At 36.2% G+C, this 20,258-nt stretch overlaps 2 protein-coding genes and 1 non-coding gene across 4 annotated transcripts; 1 reads left to right on the top strand and 2 right to left on the bottom strand.

Annotated features, from left to right (window-relative positions):
* Positions 1-73, bottom strand: TRNAF-GAA. Its single transcript has one exon. It is a non-coding gene; the product is annotated as a tRNA-Phe (tRNA).
* Positions 74-746: 673 nt separating this feature from the next.
* On the bottom strand, positions 747-3,478 carry LOC117927365 (heterogeneous nuclear ribonucleoprotein 1-like). Its single transcript, XM_034846864.1, has 6 exons — positions 3,245-3,478; positions 3,109-3,149; positions 2,830-2,993; positions 2,140-2,239; positions 1,836-2,005; positions 747-1,553 (listed from the first exon to the last, which is right to left on the bottom strand). Exons 1-6 carry the CDS (start codon positions 3,295-3,297, stop codon positions 999-1,001), a joined length of 1,083 nt encoding a protein of 360 aa, XP_034702755.1. The 5' UTR covers positions 3,298-3,478; the 3' UTR covers positions 747-998.
* A 2,608-nt stretch (positions 3,479-6,086) lies between these two features.
* On the top strand, positions 6,087-18,375 carry LOC117926547 (GBF-interacting protein 1-like). 2 transcript variants are annotated; one of them, XM_034845672.1, is made up of 12 exons: positions 6,087-6,199; positions 6,308-6,501; positions 8,291-8,334; positions 9,087-9,192; positions 9,638-9,761; positions 9,853-10,274; positions 10,360-10,548; positions 11,885-12,275; positions 13,039-13,336; positions 13,599-13,760; positions 15,402-15,899; positions 17,473-18,375. In XM_034845672.1, the coding sequence occupies exons 2-12, from the start codon at positions 6,339-6,341 to the stop codon at positions 17,764-17,766; spliced, it is 2,691 nt and encodes an 896-aa protein (XP_034701563.1). In that variant the 5' UTR covers positions 6,087-6,199; positions 6,308-6,338; the 3' UTR covers positions 17,767-18,375. The 2 variants fall into 2 exon arrangements, with proteins under 2 accessions (XP_034701563.1, XP_034701564.1); XM_034845673.1 differs by having other exon boundaries at positions 6,087-6,501; positions 9,644-9,761.
* Positions 18,376-20,258: the final 1,883 nt, after the last annotated feature.

Genomic DNA, 20,258 nt, shown 5'->3' with positions numbered 1-20,258 from the left:
TGCGGTGAGCGTGGATCGAACACGCGACCTTCAGATCTTCAGTCTGACGCTCTCCCAACTGAGCTATCCCCGCATCGGCTCTAATGTTTTAAATGTTACAGTATTAGACATGATAAATATCTTGTACCCGCCGCCGGGAGAAACTGCAACTCTTTTTGCTCTCTCCAATCTCACAATCACCCTCTCGTGTAAATATATCCAATAAAGCGACTTCAAAACTCGCCTACAATTAAAAGGTACCCATTTCTATATTTAAATTCACTTATTATTAAAGCAAGTGGGTAGTGGAATTACTAATCCGAGGCTGTCAATATGAATATCAACACCTGGGATTGGTTTGTGTACCACATATTCCCCACCTAAGGCGTGGCTAGATCCACGGCCCCCTTTTGTATGTTATAATTTAATACGTAGTACAAGATTAAACCAAACACTTTCCTTTCTTCAACCCGAACGTGGGGGAATATCAGGCCAATGGGTTCTCTCGTCACAGGCCCTTGTGGATAGAGATCTATGCTTCAGCATCTTTGCTTTCTAAATGCCTGGTATCCCAACGTTGTTGCACCCCTTTGATGAATCCAATGCTGCAGTCTTTTCGATGAAGGAAAATCTATAGATTCTGCTAGCTAATTCAGTATATTTCTTGGGTTTGTTGCTTTGCTGGGTAGGCCAGGCCAGGGGCCAACCATCCCTGCTGTCCAGTTTGATGAGCATCTAGCATAGTTTCCTATATTCACAACTCTTAATTGTTGCAACTAGTTAATATTTCATAACAAGAAAGATGTCTGTCTGACTATATAATAAAGCGGCAGTATTCAGTAGAGATCTCGGATACAAAAAAACAGGGAACCATTAAACATAGTAGCTCTACATCTTGCTAATACAGCCACGGTTAGCTAATGGTTTATATGATCTTCAAGACAATGGCCCTCTGAAGTATGCGCTTCACTTATCAGGAAGCCTGTGTGCATCTTCTGCAGGAATGCTTCGGCAAGTATCTATCTTCCGTAAGGATGGTATCGGCTGCTGCCACTGTAACCTGTTCTACCTCCATATAGTCCTCCTCCTCCTCCTCCCCCTCCTCCTCCTACTCCTCCTACTCCTCCATAGCCAGCACCAGGACCTGCATCATAACCACCACTCGAGCCTGAACCGCCATAACCCCCATAGCCTCCACCTCCACGGCCATATGCGCCAAATCCACTTCCGCCATAACCCCCTCCAAACCCTATATCATAGGAACCATAGCGACTGGAAGGGCCAAATGAGGACTCTCCCCGATAACCACCACCATAACCCCCATAACTGGCCCCAAATTCACTGCCACTGCCACCACCACCATACCCACCATAATCACCAAGCCTACTGTCAATACCTCCTAGTGCCCGGTAGGAAGCAGGCCCATAGCCACCACTGCCCAGACCACTATAAGGATCGCTGCCGTATCCACTAAAACCATCATTGTACATTTGCATCCTAGAATCACCACCAAATGAAGGAGCACGACCTGGGTTTGAGGAGGATTTCTTTGGTTCCGCCTTCTTGATCTCAACCTACAATAAAGAAGCAAGTCAACCTATGATTTTCTTACTGCAGATTATGCTGTTAGTCAGGTGGAAGAAAAATAATAAACCTGCCATGAAGCCTGATTAAATATTGAGAACTAATATTATCTAAGACCACAAATCATCTTAACCATTTCAAAATTAAGCTGAGAAACACATGTCCATTTCCACTGAAAACTAATCGAAATGCAATTGTATTGCTGTCTTAAACAAAGAAGAGATGCATCCGTTTGCATCTGGTATCAGGGATGCGCATTGCACTGAACTCACCTGAGTACCCTCCATATCAATCATATTTCCATTTGTCAGCAGATCATCAACAACCTGTTCGTTGTCAAATACAATGAACCCAAATCCCCGGGAGCGTTTGGTCACATGGTCATGTATAATCTCGTGTTCCACCACCTTCCCATACTTTGAGAAGAAATTCTTGAACTCGTCTAATCGATTGGTTGTTCAAAGTGCAAACAAAAAGTAACAATTTAATAACAATACTCGTATTAAAAGTGATACTAATAAAAAAAAATGATACAGATAGTAAAAGAATATCAACTTTAACAATCATATCTCAAACCTTCAGAGACACTTGTTAGAATTCCACCAACAAAAATCTTCCTTGTTTTGAAATCATTAGATTGTGAGGAACCTCTTGGAATGGTTCTTTTGATCTCAACCTGCTCGAAAATTCATTTTGTAAGTCATAATTTTTCTAAGCTATCTTACCCAGTGCAGAATTGGATTGTGTTTGGAATTCCACTTATGGAATTCCAAATCTTACTTCCATTCTGCAACTTTTGTGGATTTTATATGTAACTTAACTTCATTCCAAATCCTCAGTGGATTTACAGACCAATATATTTAAAATTAGGCCCTTTCCTGTAGTTTCTAATTAAAGGGAAACCAGTTCAGTGCAAATAGACAAAGACTGTGTAAAAGATAGTCTCTAATGAATTTGCTAGAACATAATATAAAAAATATATGACATTTTAATAAAAGGCCTATCAATCCCGAGAAACTTCATCAGCTGTCAATAACCATCATAAAAGAAATGAACATACTTCACTTCAACCCGACACAATCTTTTTTTTTTTTCCTTTTTTTGCAATCGGTGAAAGAAATGAGCATACACAATCTTCATGACATTTTGGGATTGGAATGATTGTCCGAGGATTCAACTTTTTCATTTTCTCTTATTTTCCCTCAGTTCTTTGCAATGAACCAGAGACAGAAACTAATAATAGAAAAAACAGAGGGGAAAGCTTACTTGTTTGCCGTTGATGATATGGGTCTCTTGAATGACCTCGTCAACAACAGAAGGATCAGCATATGTGATAAACCCAAAACCCCTAGGCCGACCCGTTTGCCGATCCTTCATCACCACTGAATCGGTTATCTCCCCATATTTCTCGAAATACTTTGTGAAAGTATCTACACTCACCACCACCACCACCAACATTGTAACAATGACATGGGTCAGTAAAATTGAACACTGCCCACAACAAAAAAAAACACAGAAATGAAGAGAAACCCATTGAAAACTCACCCAAGTTGGTCTCCTTGGCTAGCCCTCCCACGAAGATCTTTCTGTGAAAAACAACAAAAAAAAACCCATTAATCTTTGACCATTTATATACATATATACGTAAAGAGGGTTGGAAATAGAGGTAGAGAGAGCATACCCTGGACTGGCTCCGTCGTCTGAGTGAGTTTTGGGAGCCTTCCTCGAACCCATGGCCTGCAGCTTCGAGATCAGAGGTCTGAGACTAGAAATGTACTCGTGATAGATGAAGAAGACAGATACAGCACTGAGACAGGACTCAGGAGTGGTTGGCAATGGAGTTGAGGCAGCCCAGATGGGGAGAGCTGAGCAGTGAGCGTTAGGGTTTTAGGAACACTCTGCAATGGAAAAGGGTATCTCTCAATTTCCTTTTCTTTACCTCTGTTTTTTATTTTTATTTTTATTTTTTATTTTCCTTTTTTACTTCCTTTTTTATTTCTATTTTTTATTTTTAATGAACTTTTATATTCTAAATATTAAAATTGTCTCAACATCATAAACTATTTAAAAATGCCACGTTGTATATGGTATCAAGGGAACAAAAATTATAATAAATAAATAAACAAAGTGTTACAGTAATGTATAAATCACTACCAATGGTTATGTTTGGTTTTGGGAAGTATTAAAAAAAAAATATTATGAAAAATAATTCTTTTATGTTTTATTTTATTATAAAAAAATGAAATATAATTAAATTAGTTAAAAAATTAAATATTTTTAAATTATTTATTTTTCATATATAAAAGTTAAAATAAATTTAAAGTGATATATAAAAGTAATTTATTGACTTTAAACATGTATTTTATTTCTATTAATGTTTTTCTTCTACTTTTCATTTATATATTTTTCTTAAATTTTTTAATAATCAAACATATCCATAAGGTCTTCCAATGTTACAAATTATTTTTTATTTTTTTATTTTTTTAACTGTGGGTGTCTGGTCTAACTTACGCACGCCTCGACTAATCCCACGAGACCCTAAAGTTAGCAATCGAGTAAATCCTCCAATGCTAATAACTATTGGAGAGCTTCCAATGTTACGAATAATACTTCTTAAGTTTAGTGTTATACCAAAACAATGTTTCCAATTATGATGCATCTTTAACCAAATTTATAAATTTTGTAGTCCCATTATTTTATATCTTTTATATAGTTTCTTGTTATTTTATATTCTATTATCATATCTTTATATTTTTATCCTACATGTTTTTCATTTTATGGTACATTTGAATGATCTATATTTAAAGTTTCTTGTGATATTGAATTGATATAAATCATTTGACAAAATTTTCAAAACTTATAATTAGGATTATAAAAAATTGTTTTAATTAGCACAAAAAACCTAATATAGAAAACATTTATAAATCAACAATGTTAGGTAAGTTGGCAATTAATTATTCAAATGGCTAAGTAAGACAATACATTTAAAATACAAATGAATTAATCTAAACCTATAAAATAAACCTTACTATTGTAAAAGAAATGGACCATATAATGTTGAGCTGCTTATTTCACTCAAAATCTCAAATTGAATCAATTACCCTAACATTATTTGACAGAGGGATAAACATCACACCTAAACTTATAACTTATGTGGAATGAAAATCCTAATAACCATCAATTGACTCTAAAATATAAAATTGTAAATTGATTAAATAGTAATACATATAAAATTGATGAAGTTAAAATTTTGAAAGGTGTATTAGCGATAACAATCAGACAAGTTTTTGTAAATATACATGTCAATGAGACGGGTTTGAGATAAGAATAAAATCAATAGAAGTATATTTGAGTTTCTATTTATTTGTCATGGATTGGGTTCACCTTATTTGACTTGTCTCACCCTATCTTGCCACAATTATAAATATAATAATTAATTAAATTTATTTATTTTTCCATTTCATTTTTTATATATATATATAAAAAATATACTTATATACATATATACGATTATATATTGATTTTATGTTTTAAGTAATTTTATGTTTTTTTTTTTAGATAAGGATGAGAATAAGTATAAAAACCGATAAACCAAGGTGACTGATCTCTAATCCATTCCATTGTCATGGTGATTAGATTAGCACTATAGCCATTAATTCTGTTCCCATCCCCCATGCACCACCAACTAACGAAGCACACGCAAAATTCGTCCAATGGACATCCCGTATCGCCCACCAACTGCCCCTTAGCCACCACTTTGGGCCTCGGATGGTCTCCCATCAATGGGTCACATTTCATTAATATCTTGGCCATGTTTTCAATTGACTCAAGGAAGAGAACTCATCTAGTAAGTAATAGAGGTTGGTCAAACCAAATACGTATCCAACTAATCATATGGTAAAAAGGGCTCATCTCAATTACCTAACATTATCGAAACGTTTTTTTATTCTTTCCAAAGTTGTTCATCATGTAGAAAAGGCAATTTCATCATTGTATGTTAAATTTATGTACATTTCTTATAGCACCATGTCAAATGTATATTTATGAAATTCCATGCTTTTAGAAAATTTCAAGTGAAAATAAATTAAAATTAAATATTTGAATGTCGGAATTTATTTATATTTTTTTTTAAGTTAAAAATTTCAAAACATAAAAAATATGTTTTTTAATAAAAATAATTTTAAAATATTCTAAAATAGGGGCAATAATGATTGATAAGGTCAGAGTAAATAACTATCTCTGCATAAATAAATTATAATTACCATATTAAAAAATATTTTAATTTAGGTGTTTTTTCACAATGTTTTTAGTGGAATTTGTGTTGAACCACAAAAAACCTTTCGGCTGCATTACTTTTTTTTTTTTATAAATAAATTAGTATAATGATAAAAATATGGATTGTACAAAAAAATAATCATAGATTTAAAAAATAAAAAGGGAGAAGGTCAAGAAAAATATATATAAAAAAAAGGGGAAAAAAAAAAATCCCACACTCTAAACAGTCTCAATTGCTCTCTCTCCCTCTCTCTCTTTCTCTCTCTCTCTTCTGTCCATCTCTTCCTCCCTATTCCCTCTCTCTCTCTCTCTCTCTTTTTACTTGACATAGATCAATTCAAAAACCCTCAAAACAATCATAGTTTCGTCTATTCCCCAATCTCTAAAACTTCCCATCATATTTTCTATCGCCTTCTCTTTTCTCATTTTTTCTTTTGGGTGTTTTCTCCTGTATTTTTGTATAAATAAGGTACAGAGCTGTGGGCTTGTGAGCTGCAAAGATGAGCGGAGGTGGGTTTAGGGTTTCAATCTCAAGCGGTATGAGGGAGGTGATCCAAAACATTAAGGAGGTCACTGGAGACCACACTGAAGAGGAGATTTATGCAATGCTCAAGGATTGTGCCATGGATCCCAATGAAACCGTTCAGAAGCTTCTCATGCAGGGTATTCTTTCTTTTTCCTTCTCTTTCATTCGCCTCTCTTTTCCCCCTTTTAGTTTTGATCTTGGATTTCCCTTTTTCGTCCTGCGATCTGTGCTTTTTCTATGCCCTTTCCCCTCTATTTGGCTGCTGAGAAATTTTAGGCAATGATGGTGAAAATCCATGGGATGTGATTTGATTTGCGATTTTTGTGTCAGAAAAATCATGGGTTTGTGGGAATTGAGCTGGGTTTTTTATTGGCTGTTATGGGTTTTCACTGTTGATGCAGTTTTTCCTTCTTTTTTATTTTTTTATTTTTATTTCTACGAGGTTAAGTTTGTTTCTCCAACGAAGCTTGGATATTTTCTCAATTTGGATTTCTTTATTACTTTTAAAATGGTTTTCAGGGCATTTATGGTGATCTTTACAAGATCAGGACTCAGCTCTGAAACCTCAAATTTGTCGAGGTCGTTGTCTCAGATGGACATGGCTTCTCTTGTATCATATCCTTTTTCTTCTGTTTCATTTAAATTTAAGACATTTTTCATCTTGTTTTAAAATGTAATTGCGTTGAACCACAGTAGACGACCAACCCACCGGTCAAAAATGGATATACATTGTTGTTATGCTGGCTGATACTTTTTGATCCATCTAATTAAATTTGTAGAGCAATCTATCCAAAGTAATTGCTAGTTTTTTGTTATCTCTCTCCTGGTTCTCATCAACAAATCCTATGCAAGATTTGTGCATTTGACTTGGACTATCCTATAAACTTTTGAACTACAACAATGTAACTTGATTATGTTTGCATACGAATTTTGTTCTTCAAAATTTTGGCGGTCTGTGGTTGTCAAACTATATACTTTCTTTTGCCACGGTTACACAAATTTGATGTGTTCAATGCTGAATCTGATAAATATATAGGGAAACAAGTGCATGTCACCCACTTGCAAAATTTTAGGATAAAATGAGAACTGTTGTTTGTTTCCAAAGCATAATATTTATTTTTTGACAGGTAAATATAAAAGTGTATTAAGAGAAGAAGGTATACACGGTGTATACAAAGAGACCCAACTACCAAAAAAAGCACAAAGACACAATTGTTTCCAAAGCATAAAATACTAAAATGATGACGAATTGGGAGTTTCTGAAAACTGTCGTCAACTGAAAACAACCTAAAAGGGTTGTGTTTTGAAACATGTTTGTCATTTTCATATTTAAAATGAGAATGGTTTCAGAAAACTTTTCATTTTCACTACCAAATGGGACCCTGATATTGTGACTACATTTGGGTAAGGCTGTAGCGTGTTCATTCAGAGAAAGTGCTGCTTCAGTGGTTACTTTAAGTGCTCCTTTGTAAACTTGTTAGTGTTAAGTATGATTTTTCTTGCTTTACATGTAAGGACAGCTTTGTCGATGGTTTAAATGATTGATGCACAACTTGTTATGGGAACTTCAAAGCTTAATCACTGTTGTAGGATGCTAAAAGGCACGTTCTTTGCAATGTATACTTTTAAAATGCACTATGATTTAGTGGGTTAAGCATTTTTCTTGTGTTTCATTCTTCTAGCCATTGTTTCTGTTTGAAGCAAATAGCTATGTAATGGTCAATCTGCTGCTTTATTGAGAACTTTTTAGCTCCAGTAGTTATTCTATGTATTTATTTCTCTCTCTCTCTCTCTCTCTCTATATATATATATATATGTATATACTCCCATTCTCTCTATCTCTCTATATATCTATCTATCTATTTGTCCATCCATCCATCCATCTATTTAGTTGAATGACAAGCAAGTTATGCTATGGTTTTACAGATCCCTTCCATGAGGTTAGAAGGAAACGTGACAAGAGAAAAGAGGTAAGATTTATTTTTTTATATTGCTAAAGCACCAAAATTGACCCTCAACGTGAATACGATTTTCATGGAAAATGAGATTCTTGGCCTCCTAGTTTATGTTAATGTGTTGAAAAGGAAAAAAAAAATGAAAGAGAAAAAGATCTTTGTTGTTCATTTTACTCCTGTAAGTTTTGACAGTCCTAATGCTAGTGGGCATATTGCTCATCTATTCAATTATTTGAAGGTAGGATAGTTGTAAAACATTTGTTGGACTCACATGACATCATAAATGTATGGAAATTAAAAGATGTTGCCAAGTAATGGTTGTCAATGAGAAAAACATCACAAAAGGGAAAGAAAGAAAAATTATATCTTATTCAAAAGAGCATTCATAGTATGTGGATTAGTTGCCTAAGGTTTATTTTAGTCTTCCAATTCCTTCCTTTTCTATTGTTCACAGAATAAATCAAATTTCACTACAGTCAATCAACTATTGTCTGAATAATCATTTTGGGCTTGTTGACAGCCAATTTTTCAGCATAAATTGGTTGCATATTGATTTTTATGGTCGAGATTTTGGTACTTAAAGTTGGTTGAGGTTCTGTTAGACATAGTTGTGGACTTGATTACACAGGAGATGCATCTTACTGTTTGTGTACTCTGTAGTGTCCTCATCAACATGGCTAATATACCAGTTTTTGTTGATTTTCTTATTCAAATTTAGTTTTGTAGATTGACTAATATTTCATGGACTTCTCTGTTTACTCTTGTAGCATTTAAGCAACAGAGATTCTGCTGAACCACGGTGGAGACCTGGCATGCAGGGGCAAGGAAGTAGGGGTGGTCGAGTGAATTATTCATCTCGTCATACATCTCATGGTAAACCATAATTCAAATCAGTCTTCAAAGATTGCCCTGCCACAGTTCTTTGCTTTTTATTTTTACAGGATTGATTATGTTGCATTTACTTGTCTTTGTTTGTTCAACATGATTTTATCAAACATAGTTTTTAATATATTTATTGGTGCTTTTTCTTTGCTTAGTTCCACCGTGTGTAAATATAACTGTTTCAGTAGAAATTCAACAAATACCGCATTTTCGGACTTTAGTTTAAACTCCTTTCTCATGCCCATGGATTTGGTTTAAGCAGAGGAGTTAATTATTCCTTTCTGCACTATTTCAGTCTGATGGTATAATAATAGTGGCTTACTGCGTTTTTTTCCCAAGCATGAATTACATTTGTGGTATATTACATTATCTGATGGTTGCAGCTGCAGATTTGCTGCATGTCAATTATTTTGGTATAATGTATCCCTCATGTCAGATACAGGTGGTGGCAGGAATTCTGCTCCTGCAAAGGAAAATGGAATCAGTCAAATTTCAGAGAAAGGTATTGCTCAACCAACCTCTCAGGAGATGAAAAATAAAGAAACAACTGCTATAGCAAGGTGACCATAGTTTACAAGTCTGTCCTTTCTTTCATAATTAAAATGTGGAGGTACAGTTCTGACAAGTTTCATGTTTAATTATCTTTTGAAGCTCTATAACTGTCATGGCCGATGGTCCAGCTGTTACCACCACTGGGAATACTAGTGTTGTACACACTTCTCATTCTACTGTAGCGAGTGATGTCATCCATGCTGATTTGAGTGCATCCACTGATGCTAATAAATTGGGGAATTCACCTTCGCCTTCTATTGATGCAAACAAAAACCCTAGCATTGCATTTGGAACTGGGGATACATGTGGGCAGCCCACACCAGGCTCCAGTAACTGCTCAGCTTCTGTAACTCCAGCATCTTCTTCAGGAGGCTATTTTTCTGCTTCAGATCCTGTGCTTGTGCCTTCTCATGATTCACGGATCTCTCATGCTGTTGGTACGATTAAGCGTGAAGTAGGGAGCCAACGAACTCCTGTTGAAAATAATGAAATTACCCATGCTGAAAGTAGATCAGCTGCAGGTTGGAGCTTTGCAGAATTTATTTTGGTTGATGAAGTTTTATCTCTGAATGTAACTCACAAATGTGTATTGTTCAATGACGGCAGTGGCAGCTTCTGAGACCGGGAGCTCCTTCTTGCAAGGAAAGATGCCTGGCAAATCCCCAGGAGTTGGGAAGAATCACCTTGTTGAGTCATCACAACCTTCACCCTCATTGACACATGCTGGCTCCTCAGTTAATAGGCCTTCATCGAATTACAATACCAGGCTGCAACAAGTAATTGGCCCTCAAAAAGGTATATATTTGTTATTTTACTTTTTCCTAGACTTGTTTGTTTGTTGTTTTTGGTTTGGAATGTTGCTTGAAGATGTTTAGAGGTGACCTGGGCAATTCCTAAGATTTTCTGTAAGGTCTTGAGTTTTATAGAAGACAAATGGTGAGGTTATCTTGAGTGTGCTTTCATTAATTTGCTACAAGCTCTCACCTTTAATCATCACAATATTGGTATGAATTGCAGTTATTGCTCACGTCCTTGAGCTGGGAACTAAAGTTGGTCCCGCCTTCAAAAGCTCCAATGACCTTAGTAGTTGATTACTCATGTTAATCGAAGTTGACAAGGTGACTTTGGTTAACCAAAGATGAGGATAGAGGACTCAACTTCTAGAGGGACGTGTTCAATTCCTGTGGAGTTTGGGCCTGAAACTTTGATGGAGGAGCACATGAATGGGGCTCTTATGCAATGATTCTTTTTTTATTTTTTTATTTTTATTTTTATTTTATTTTTATAGGCATATAATATGATTTTATAAACAAACACCAATGCAATGATGTGTGCATGGACTTTAGTAAGAGCCATAAAGTTCAACTTTAGGGATAGCCTTTTATTTTTTATTTTTTTGGGGATTGGCAAGATTGGGGATAGCTTAAGCAAGTTGTGACTTCATTGATAGAGTTTTGTAAGAATAATTGTGGAGTTTATAATACAAGATGGATTATTCTCATACATATAAGTCTCCCCCTCCTCTTCCTGTATTAAGTTACTGATGCACCTTTGGGAAATATAGATATCTTCATGGATGTGAGAATGTTTTGGCCCATGTAAAGTACCTAGACATTAGTTTAGTCCTGGAAATTTTAGGGTTTTAAAATATTCTATAAGGATCCAAATGGGAAAAAAAAACACCTATCAAAGGAAAAAAAAATTATACAGAGGGATTTTCGTGCCATAAATATGGGGAAATTATTCTGTACCTTGAGCTGAAATCAGAAGGATCAATTATGGTTAGGCTGTTATTGGCTTGATGAATATTGTATGTTAGCCTTATTGCCTGGTTTATTCTCTTTTGTTTGCACTGTATCTTTGCGTGGTTTGTTGCAATACATGGACGTGAAAGCCATTTGAACCTCTAGCCTAAATACTTGAACATCATTGCCATATGAAAGGGGAACATATTGTAACTGAGGTAAATTCAAAGTACACACTGTAATTTGAGGAAAATATAGAAAATTGTTCTATTTTGACGAATAAGATGGGTAATCTTTAAGTATATCCTTATTTTTTTTGGTTAGTAATGATGTTTGGATGATTTGCTCGAAGTCTATAACTGATTCATGATATATGTTTATAACAGTGGGTCCTGGTATGGAATGGAAACCAAAGTCAACAAACCCTAATCTTGTTCAAAGCTCTGGAGCAGCTGTTACTTCTGAGATTCCCTCTGTTTCAGCTGAATCTGGCACCCAGACACAGCCTGTATCAAGTGACCTTGATTCAGAAGAAGCAAATCCAAAACCGCAGAAAAAGCTAGAGGGGTTACATTCTCGAGCTCGTCGTCATGTTATCATTCCAAACCATATCCATGTTCCTGAAGCTGAAAGAACCGGGTTGAATTTTGGAAGCTTTACTACTGGTTTTGGAGTATCCCTAATTGATGCCTATGATCCTGAGAGTGACAAAACCTCTACCCCTCAGTCTGAAACTTCTCAGGGGATAGAAGAAACTGTGGAGGAACATTCTTCAAGGTCTCAAAAAATGAACATTTCTTTCTTTTTTAAGTAGCTTTTAATTTGATGATGAGCATCTTGGTGTATCTTTGTTCTTTTCTCTCTTTACATAATTGCATCAACCAGGTCTAAGCAGTCACAATAAACATGAGTTTTTTTTCATGTGTGTTCATTTATGCAAAATTGGCCCATGTTATTACTGTTTAGAGGAATGATGGCTGGAGTTTGTGACAGAAAAATCTTTTGGGAACCATTGTGCCATCTTATTGCCTGAATTTTTGGCACAAAATCCAGTAGTTGTCCAGTGGAAGTGCACTGAAAATCTGAGTTATGTTGGTTGATTTTTGCTTACACTTTTTATCAGGTTTGTTTGGTAGAATAGAACTGATTTCCTGTCAAGGACTGGGCTCTCTCAGCTCATAAAGAATAAGTCCTTGCATCAGAGTAGCTGAGCAACATGTTTGTCCACTGCCCTAGATTTGGTCTTTGATGGGTTTGCATTTATTTAGGGCTGTATAGGGAAGACAGATGGAAAAACCAGGGGAGGTCTTGGGGAACATGCTCTGGTTGGATTACCTTCTTTGGGCTCCTAGCCTCTTCTGGACCATTCTATTGAAGCTTATTGTGTATAACTTCAAAACAGAACTGTTTCTTGTCCAAGCTTTTCAACCCATGATGTAGTATTGTAGTAGCCAAACACTGCCATATTTGAAGCACTGTAGTTGTATATTTTTGGAATATTTCTTATCACATTTTTATTTGTTTTTATTATTGGATCCAGCAATCAAAATGTATTGGCAACGGCTGAGGAAGGGGATTATCCAGATCATCCAGAGTCACCTCCACATGTGTCAGAAAATATATCTTCTGGAGAGGGTGATATCTCATCCAGTTCAGTCCCAGAATATGATTCCAAGCAGGAAATAGCATTGCCACCTGGAGGTCATCAATACTCTACGGTTCATACTTCTCCAAACTACAGTTTTGGTTTTGTGCCGCCAATTTTAGGGAGCCAACTTGCACCGTTTGAAAGTTCTGAGTCTCAAGCACGTGATGTTACTCGCCTTCCAAGCTTTGTAGTAAGCCTTAAAACATTTGTTTTTTGTGCTTTTGTGCTTCTAGCTCTATGATGCACCCTCACAATTGAATTTATGTAATTTTGCTCACTGGCAGTAATTGAAAATGTTCAATATGTTAGCATGTTTAAAATTGAGTTTGGAATGCAACTAAAACTATGATATGATTACTGGATGCTTTTTTTCCCCTAATGATTTGTATTGTTGCTACTAATCTTTGGATCCAATATAATGATGGGTGGTTATAAAATGTTTGTATGTCTAGGTTCAGCCACAATTTGATCCTGCAAGCTACTATGCCCAATTTTACCGCTCTGGTTCTGATAGTGATGGTCGCATTTCTCCCTTTCAGTCACCTGGAGTTGTTCCCAAGTACAATGGGAATGTTGCAGTGTTATCTCCACAGACTTCACAGTCTCCTCAAGAGGTTTGCACACTTTAGGCACTCTTCCCGTCTTTTCCTGCTTTGAGAATTTGGAAGTCTTCATACCTTTTTTTCTAGAATTATAAATGCGTTGAAGAGATTGAAAATTTTGTTTTAGCTGTACATCTCAATATTGAGGGGATTTTTTGAGATATATACCCACATAGAAGGGTTTGGGGATAATTTGCCTCACCTAAAGTTGGTTTCTTTTTTAGGAAGCTGTTTGAAGGACAATTCTCACTTTGAATGACCTTTTAGATGAATGGGTAGGAAGATAGAAAATTTCTGTTGTTTATGCGATCATAATGTGGAATTGGTCAATCATTTGCTTATCCATTGTGGGATGACTTGGAGTTTATGGTCCCTTTTGTTTTCTTCAGTTGGTTTTTGTTGGCTTCTTCCAGGATTTGATTAAAGAAGCCTTGTTTAGTTAGGAAGGAAATTTAGGAAATTTTGTGAATAAGGGGATTAGAAAAATATGAAATGTGGCTCTACTATACTTATTATGATGCTTATGAATTGAATTGTAGAAGAATTTGTTGTCTTAGAGCAGTTATAGTTGCAACAGGATGAGAAAAATATGAAATGTGGCTCAACTCTACTTATTTTGATGCTTATGGATTGAACTGAATAGAATCATTTTTTTATGTCTGAGAGCAAACACAGTTGCAACCAGCAAATTTTTTTATGAATTCTTTGTTTGGCTGGTCTGGGAGATTTGTTGGGAATGCATGACTATCCTTAGTAGAGTTAATGCTATCTAAAGTTGAGGAGTCCTTTTCTCTTTTATTTCTTATTTTGGCCTTAGGAGTGATCTATGTAGACATCTCATATGTCTGGGTTGCACCCATTTTAGATTTGCCTTAATTTAATTTTATTTGTGTATTAGTTCTTTTAGGCTCTACTTGAATCTTGGAAAGTTTGAGGGAAGTATGAGCAAAAGAAAATAAAGGTGAAAGATTGAAGGGAAGGAAAAGTGAAAGAAAATAAAAAAAATAAGTTTAAACTTCATAAAAAATTTTCAGATGGCTTTCCTAATTTATCTCTTCTTTTCTCCCTACATAACGAATAAAGAATCTGAAAATGTACAAGTTTTTAAATATTTTTCACTATATAATTCATATTTGATTTTTCTTCGTGTTTTCTATGTAAACTAAATGAAAGATTTTGGATTTCTTCCTACCTTTTTTCCCTTTCCCTGATGCTTTCTGTGCTTTAAAAATAGAATCATTCTCAACAAGTCCATGAGAAGTGCTTCCATTTTTTTCATTGGTCCAGGTAGAGACTGAAAAATCTCTATTTAATGCTTTTTCCGACCTGCTTGATGTTCCATTAAAAAGTTAGGGAGCATCACAATTTCATCCTTTCTCAAAAGTCAGGGAACAAGAGTCATTTCTTTTTTGAGAAAGAGATTCTGCTACAATCAATTATGTGTTACATATAGTAATGCAACGTGTGTTTTGTCCAATTTGCATACAATAATATGATGCATCTAGTAGTTCAATGTGTGTTTTTTCTCATTTGCACATGCATAAATCTCTGTGTGCATGTGTGCAAGCGTGTGTGTGTGTCTGCCCCTAAGTGTGTGGTTGTGCAGGTGTACCTTTATATATACCTGTGATGCTCATATATGTTTAATTGCAGGGTGGGAACTCTCTGGTTCTGTCTACGGCTGGTGCAACTCCACTAGTAACTCAGTCTGCTGGTGTCATGCAGAGCTCTATTGCTGTGACTCAACAACCAGTCCCTGTGTTCCGACAGCCTGGTGTGCATATACCCCATTATCCTCCAAACTACATTCCATATGGCCATTACTTTTCTCCATTTTATGTTCCTCCTCCGGCCATCCACCAATTTTTAGCCAATGGTGCATTTCCTCATCAACCTCAGGCTGGTGGTGTATATCCAGCTCCACCCAATGCAGCTGCTGCAGGAGTCAAATATTCACTTCCACAATACAAGCCAGGGACTAATACTGGAAACTCAGCCCACATGGGAATGCCAGGTGGCTATGGACCATATGGTTCCTCTCCAGCTGGCTATAATCCTAGCTCAGCTGCAGCAGCTGGGAACTCAACTGCTAATGAGGAAATTGCTGCATCCCAGTTCAAGGAAAATAGTGTTTACATCACTGGCCAGCAGGTTAGATTTTGTTCTCTTCTTTATTTATCAACTAAGATTAATCTTATTTTATTTTGGTATTTAAACTTGATCCTATTTGGGCTTTTGAATTAGGAGTTGTTAGGTCACTCTTCTTGTCTTTTATTTTCTATTCCTCTTTTCCATATTGATTTATTAGGCAGCTGTTTTGTCATTCTTGAAAAAGTAGCAGCTTATTAATTAATGTACAGACTATATATATATATATATGTATGCAACATGTTTGCTGGAATTTGTGATGTGACTGTTAGATAGAGGTGGGACAGCAGTGAGAATTGTTATGCTGAGTGTTGGTATTGGTAGATGTGATATCCGTGGTGTGGTGGTGCTGGTGGAGGTTTTAGTGCTTCTTTAACTAAATTGGTTGCATGGTTTGGGATGATGCTGATGGTTTGCAGTGGTGGTGTTGCCAGTGTGCCAGAAGACGTGGTGCGTGGGTAACAGGGTGGTACTGTGCAATGCAATTGTGTTTTATTTTTTACCCTTTTAAAAAAAATTCACTCACATTGATTAAGTTTTCTTTGGTGTCCCTCCACCACCACACTGCCACCAAGATAAATTGTTTTTCTCTTTAATTTTTTTTAATACATATGATTGAATGCCATTGTTTGCTTCATAATTGCGTCAAGTTACCACCCAGTCAGGTTGATAGGGCCCTGAATGAATTGGAAGTATGTCATATAAAAATAAGTATTGATAGTGTAATTATGGGCTTATATCTACTCCTGACATTTGCTTATTTTGTATTTATGCATAATATGTTGTCTCGCATAAGAAAATGGAGTAAATGGGTAAAATAGCTGCTGCTTTGTTTAACCAATCTAACATATTTGTGGCCCTTAGTGAGCACCAAGTTATGAGTCAACATGGGTCCTGAAACACCCCTGGGTCTTTGGTGTGTTCTGTTTTTTTTTTTTCTTTTTCTAGATTAATCACTTAAAGTCTGTCTGGATACACTTCTATTTTCTGTTTTATAAAATCAGAACATAGTAGCTTTTATATAAGATATGAGAACTTTTAAAAGCTTATATTGAAAAAATAATGGTTTCAAAAGCTGCTTAAAAATTTAGGTAGTGATTTTTAAAGACAGACTAAATATATACTTTTGTACAAGATGCTCTACTTTTGCACATAAGCTTATAATTTTAAAAACAAAAAATAGGTAGTTTATAACCAAATGGACGTATAGAAGCTGTTTGGGAACTATTTTTAAAAATAGTTTTCTGTTCTTAAAAATAAAAAATTGTGTTCTGTTTTCTAGACTCAAAAACATGTTTGGTAATTTTTTTGATAGAAAACAATTTTCTGAGAACTTGCCATGAAAGTAGGGTGATTCGTTAGAACATATTTTAATTGTTTTCATTTGTTTTTAAAAAGTGAATTGTACATATATATATATATAGGGAATGTTGAAAATAAAGCATTACAAATAAAAACTATTTTTAAGAAATATTTGAAATAATAGAAAACAGGTTGAGAACATTTCAAGTTCTTAAACAAACTTTTATTTTAGAAGACAAAAAGAATCATTTTGATGGATTTATATTTTCTACAGAGTGAAGGTTCAGCAGTCTGGATTGCTGCACCAGGTCGAGACATTTCTGGCTTGCCGGCAAGTTCTTTCTACAACCTCCCCCCTCAGAGCCAGCATGTAGCTTTCACCCCAACACAGGGTGGTCATGGCCCAATTGCCGGTATCTATCACCCTGCACAAGCAGTGACAGCAACTGTTCATCCACTTCTGCAACAATCTCAGACAATGGCCGGTGCTGTTGATATGGTGGGACCTACAGGCAGTGTCTATCAGCAGCCCCAGCATGCACAAATCAACTGGCCCAATAACTACTGAGGGGAAGCTTCCTATTTTCCATAGTGAACCAACAAAACAGGAAATTCAAGTCCAATCTTCAGATTCTTTTTGGAACTCTGGCAAATTTGGATGGAGGGAAAGATCAAGAAGACACCACATTGGCCAGGTTTGAGAGTGTACATCTATGAAAGGAGCCTGGACAAAAATTTGCCAGTAGTATCTTCTGATTGCTTGGTTTGAGGATATAAAAGGTGAAATCCGCCTGTAACTGATATTGACCATTTAAGTTAGTTGAGGTAGGTACTTGCAGGTCTTCTGTTTCTTGCTAGTGGTATATGGTATCCCCCATTCTTCCCCTCATAATTCCCGCCAGGCTCTCCTCTGCCCCATCCATTTGAAAACTTGTGAAACTCTTGTAGAATTACTGTGAGTGTTGAGAATCTTTGTTTCCCCTTTTTTTCTTTCTTTCTATTCGAGGTTTTCATAGACTCTCTGGAAGGTAAGATATAGGTTGGTGGGGGATTTTTCACTACCTTTTTTCTTCTGTCTATCTGCTGTCTTACCTGTAAAGTGAATTTTGATAGCAAGAAAAGGATGTACCCAACTGTTGTAATTGGTATAAGGAAAAACATCATTTCTATTGTTTCAGTTGACTGATACATCACTTGTGAAAAAGGATACAGGATCATGGGGTAATAGTAATACCCTTCTCTCGAGGTCCTAGACCATCCTCTTCTTTTCGGTTAAACCCCCTTAATTCTTCATGACTCTGTATTTGTCTTATATTTTCTACTGTTGGTTGGACACTGCATTGGATGCCTTTGATGCTACATGATTCATGAATCGGTGTTCAGTGAGATTAATCACTGCTGATGATAGTCGAGTTTTCTCTTAGGCATGAGTTTCATACTTGGTGAGATTGTCTTGATTCTCTTGAATGCTTTGCTCTTAGAATAAAGCTAAACATGCTAGTTTGTAATTCTAGGCCAGTATTCTTTATCTGGGAATATGCTGACACAGTCATAGGAACAAATACCATGGCCTGCTCAGATGTTGTCGTCCACCCTTCTAACTTGTCTTATTAATATGACTATGGACGGTCTATTCATCGAACTCTCAAGACTATATAGTCTTAACTGTCCGGGCAAGTCGTCTCCAAACCGACATGCTCAACAAGCTGCTTGGTGCCAGAAGACTTACCCATCTCTTGCAGGGGCAGCGGCAGCGGCAAAAGCTGCCCCACAAGGGAGGAGCCAGAGCTGGGGTGGAGGAGTGCCTGTTGCCGTTGAAGATCGTCCATCCTGTGGCGTCGTTGAGCAGTACTACATGGCTGTTCCTGCAGTGAAGATCATGGAGGCCTGCCCCTCTTTCATGGTGGCTAGGCCGGAGGTTTTCAGGAGGCCCTGCGATTCTGTGGTCCACCCAGATGAGACCCTCAACCCAGGTGAAAAATATTTCGTTGTCCCGCGTCGGACTCTACAGAAGCTGCGAAGGAGAATCAGAAGACCCAAGGTAGATTTGCCCAGCAACTCCTTTGCCTCCCAATCCTCCAGGCATGCGTCACCTGTGATAAATGAAGCCAGCTATTCTACAGAGACAGACACACAAAGTGGAGACGACCGTATGAGATTTTCCGGCATCGAGGGCATGCAGAAGAATGGAAATGGAGACGAGGATCCGAGGAAGATGACCCTGAATCCTCAGTCTCAGCAGAGGATGTAAGAAATGTCATTTCATGGCAGCCATCACTGACAGCAATCAACGAATGACTTGAATGAAATGTTGTTCTAACAGGGCTCTAAATCGAGTATTGGGTCAAAAATGCCCATTTATTAAAAAAAAAATATAACATCTAACCACTAAACTTAGGTTCAAATTGACATTTTGGTACCACATAGGTGCTATGTCATTAAAAAATATTTTTTTTATCATTTTAGTTAAAATCTCAGTTGGCAACTGAGACTTCATTTTTGGAGTAAAACCGCAATTGATAACTGAGATTTCATTTTTGAACTAAAATCACAATTGCTAATGAAGGTTTTAGTTAATTTTTTTAATGATATGATACCTATGTGGCACCAAAGAGACCCATTTGAATATAAATTTCAAAAAATGATTAGATATTATATATATATTTTTTAATAAATGGGCCATTTTCACCCCCATACTCCTCTAAATCAATCATCTTGTATGTAACAAATTTTCTCAGCAAAAAAACACTAGAAAAAGAGATCATATTCAAGTAATGAATGCTGAAGATGAAATCAGTTAGGTACAAGTTCTAAGGGTGTCATTTTCTCCACACCTAGAGCCAACCACAACAGCCAAACACAAACACACTTGCCCTCTTTCATCATACCTGTAAAATTTATGTACACATGCTACCAAATAAGAGGAAGATGTTAATTTAATCTAGGGTTAACACTATGTTAATCAAATGACAATGATTCATATCACATCCAAAACCACCCTCCAATCAGAAAATGTCACATACTACCAAAACTTTCCCTTTATTTTGTACATTCATGATG

This window comes from Vitis riparia, chromosome 12, assembly GCF_004353265.1.
Source record: "Vitis riparia cultivar Riparia Gloire de Montpellier isolate 1030 chromosome 12, EGFV_Vit.rip_1.0, whole genome shotgun sequence".
NCBI lineage: Eukaryota > Viridiplantae > Streptophyta > Magnoliopsida > Vitales > Vitaceae > Vitis > Vitis riparia.
The sequence above is the reverse complement of the archived record's forward strand: the minus strand, read 5'-3'. Positions and strand labels throughout refer to the sequence as shown.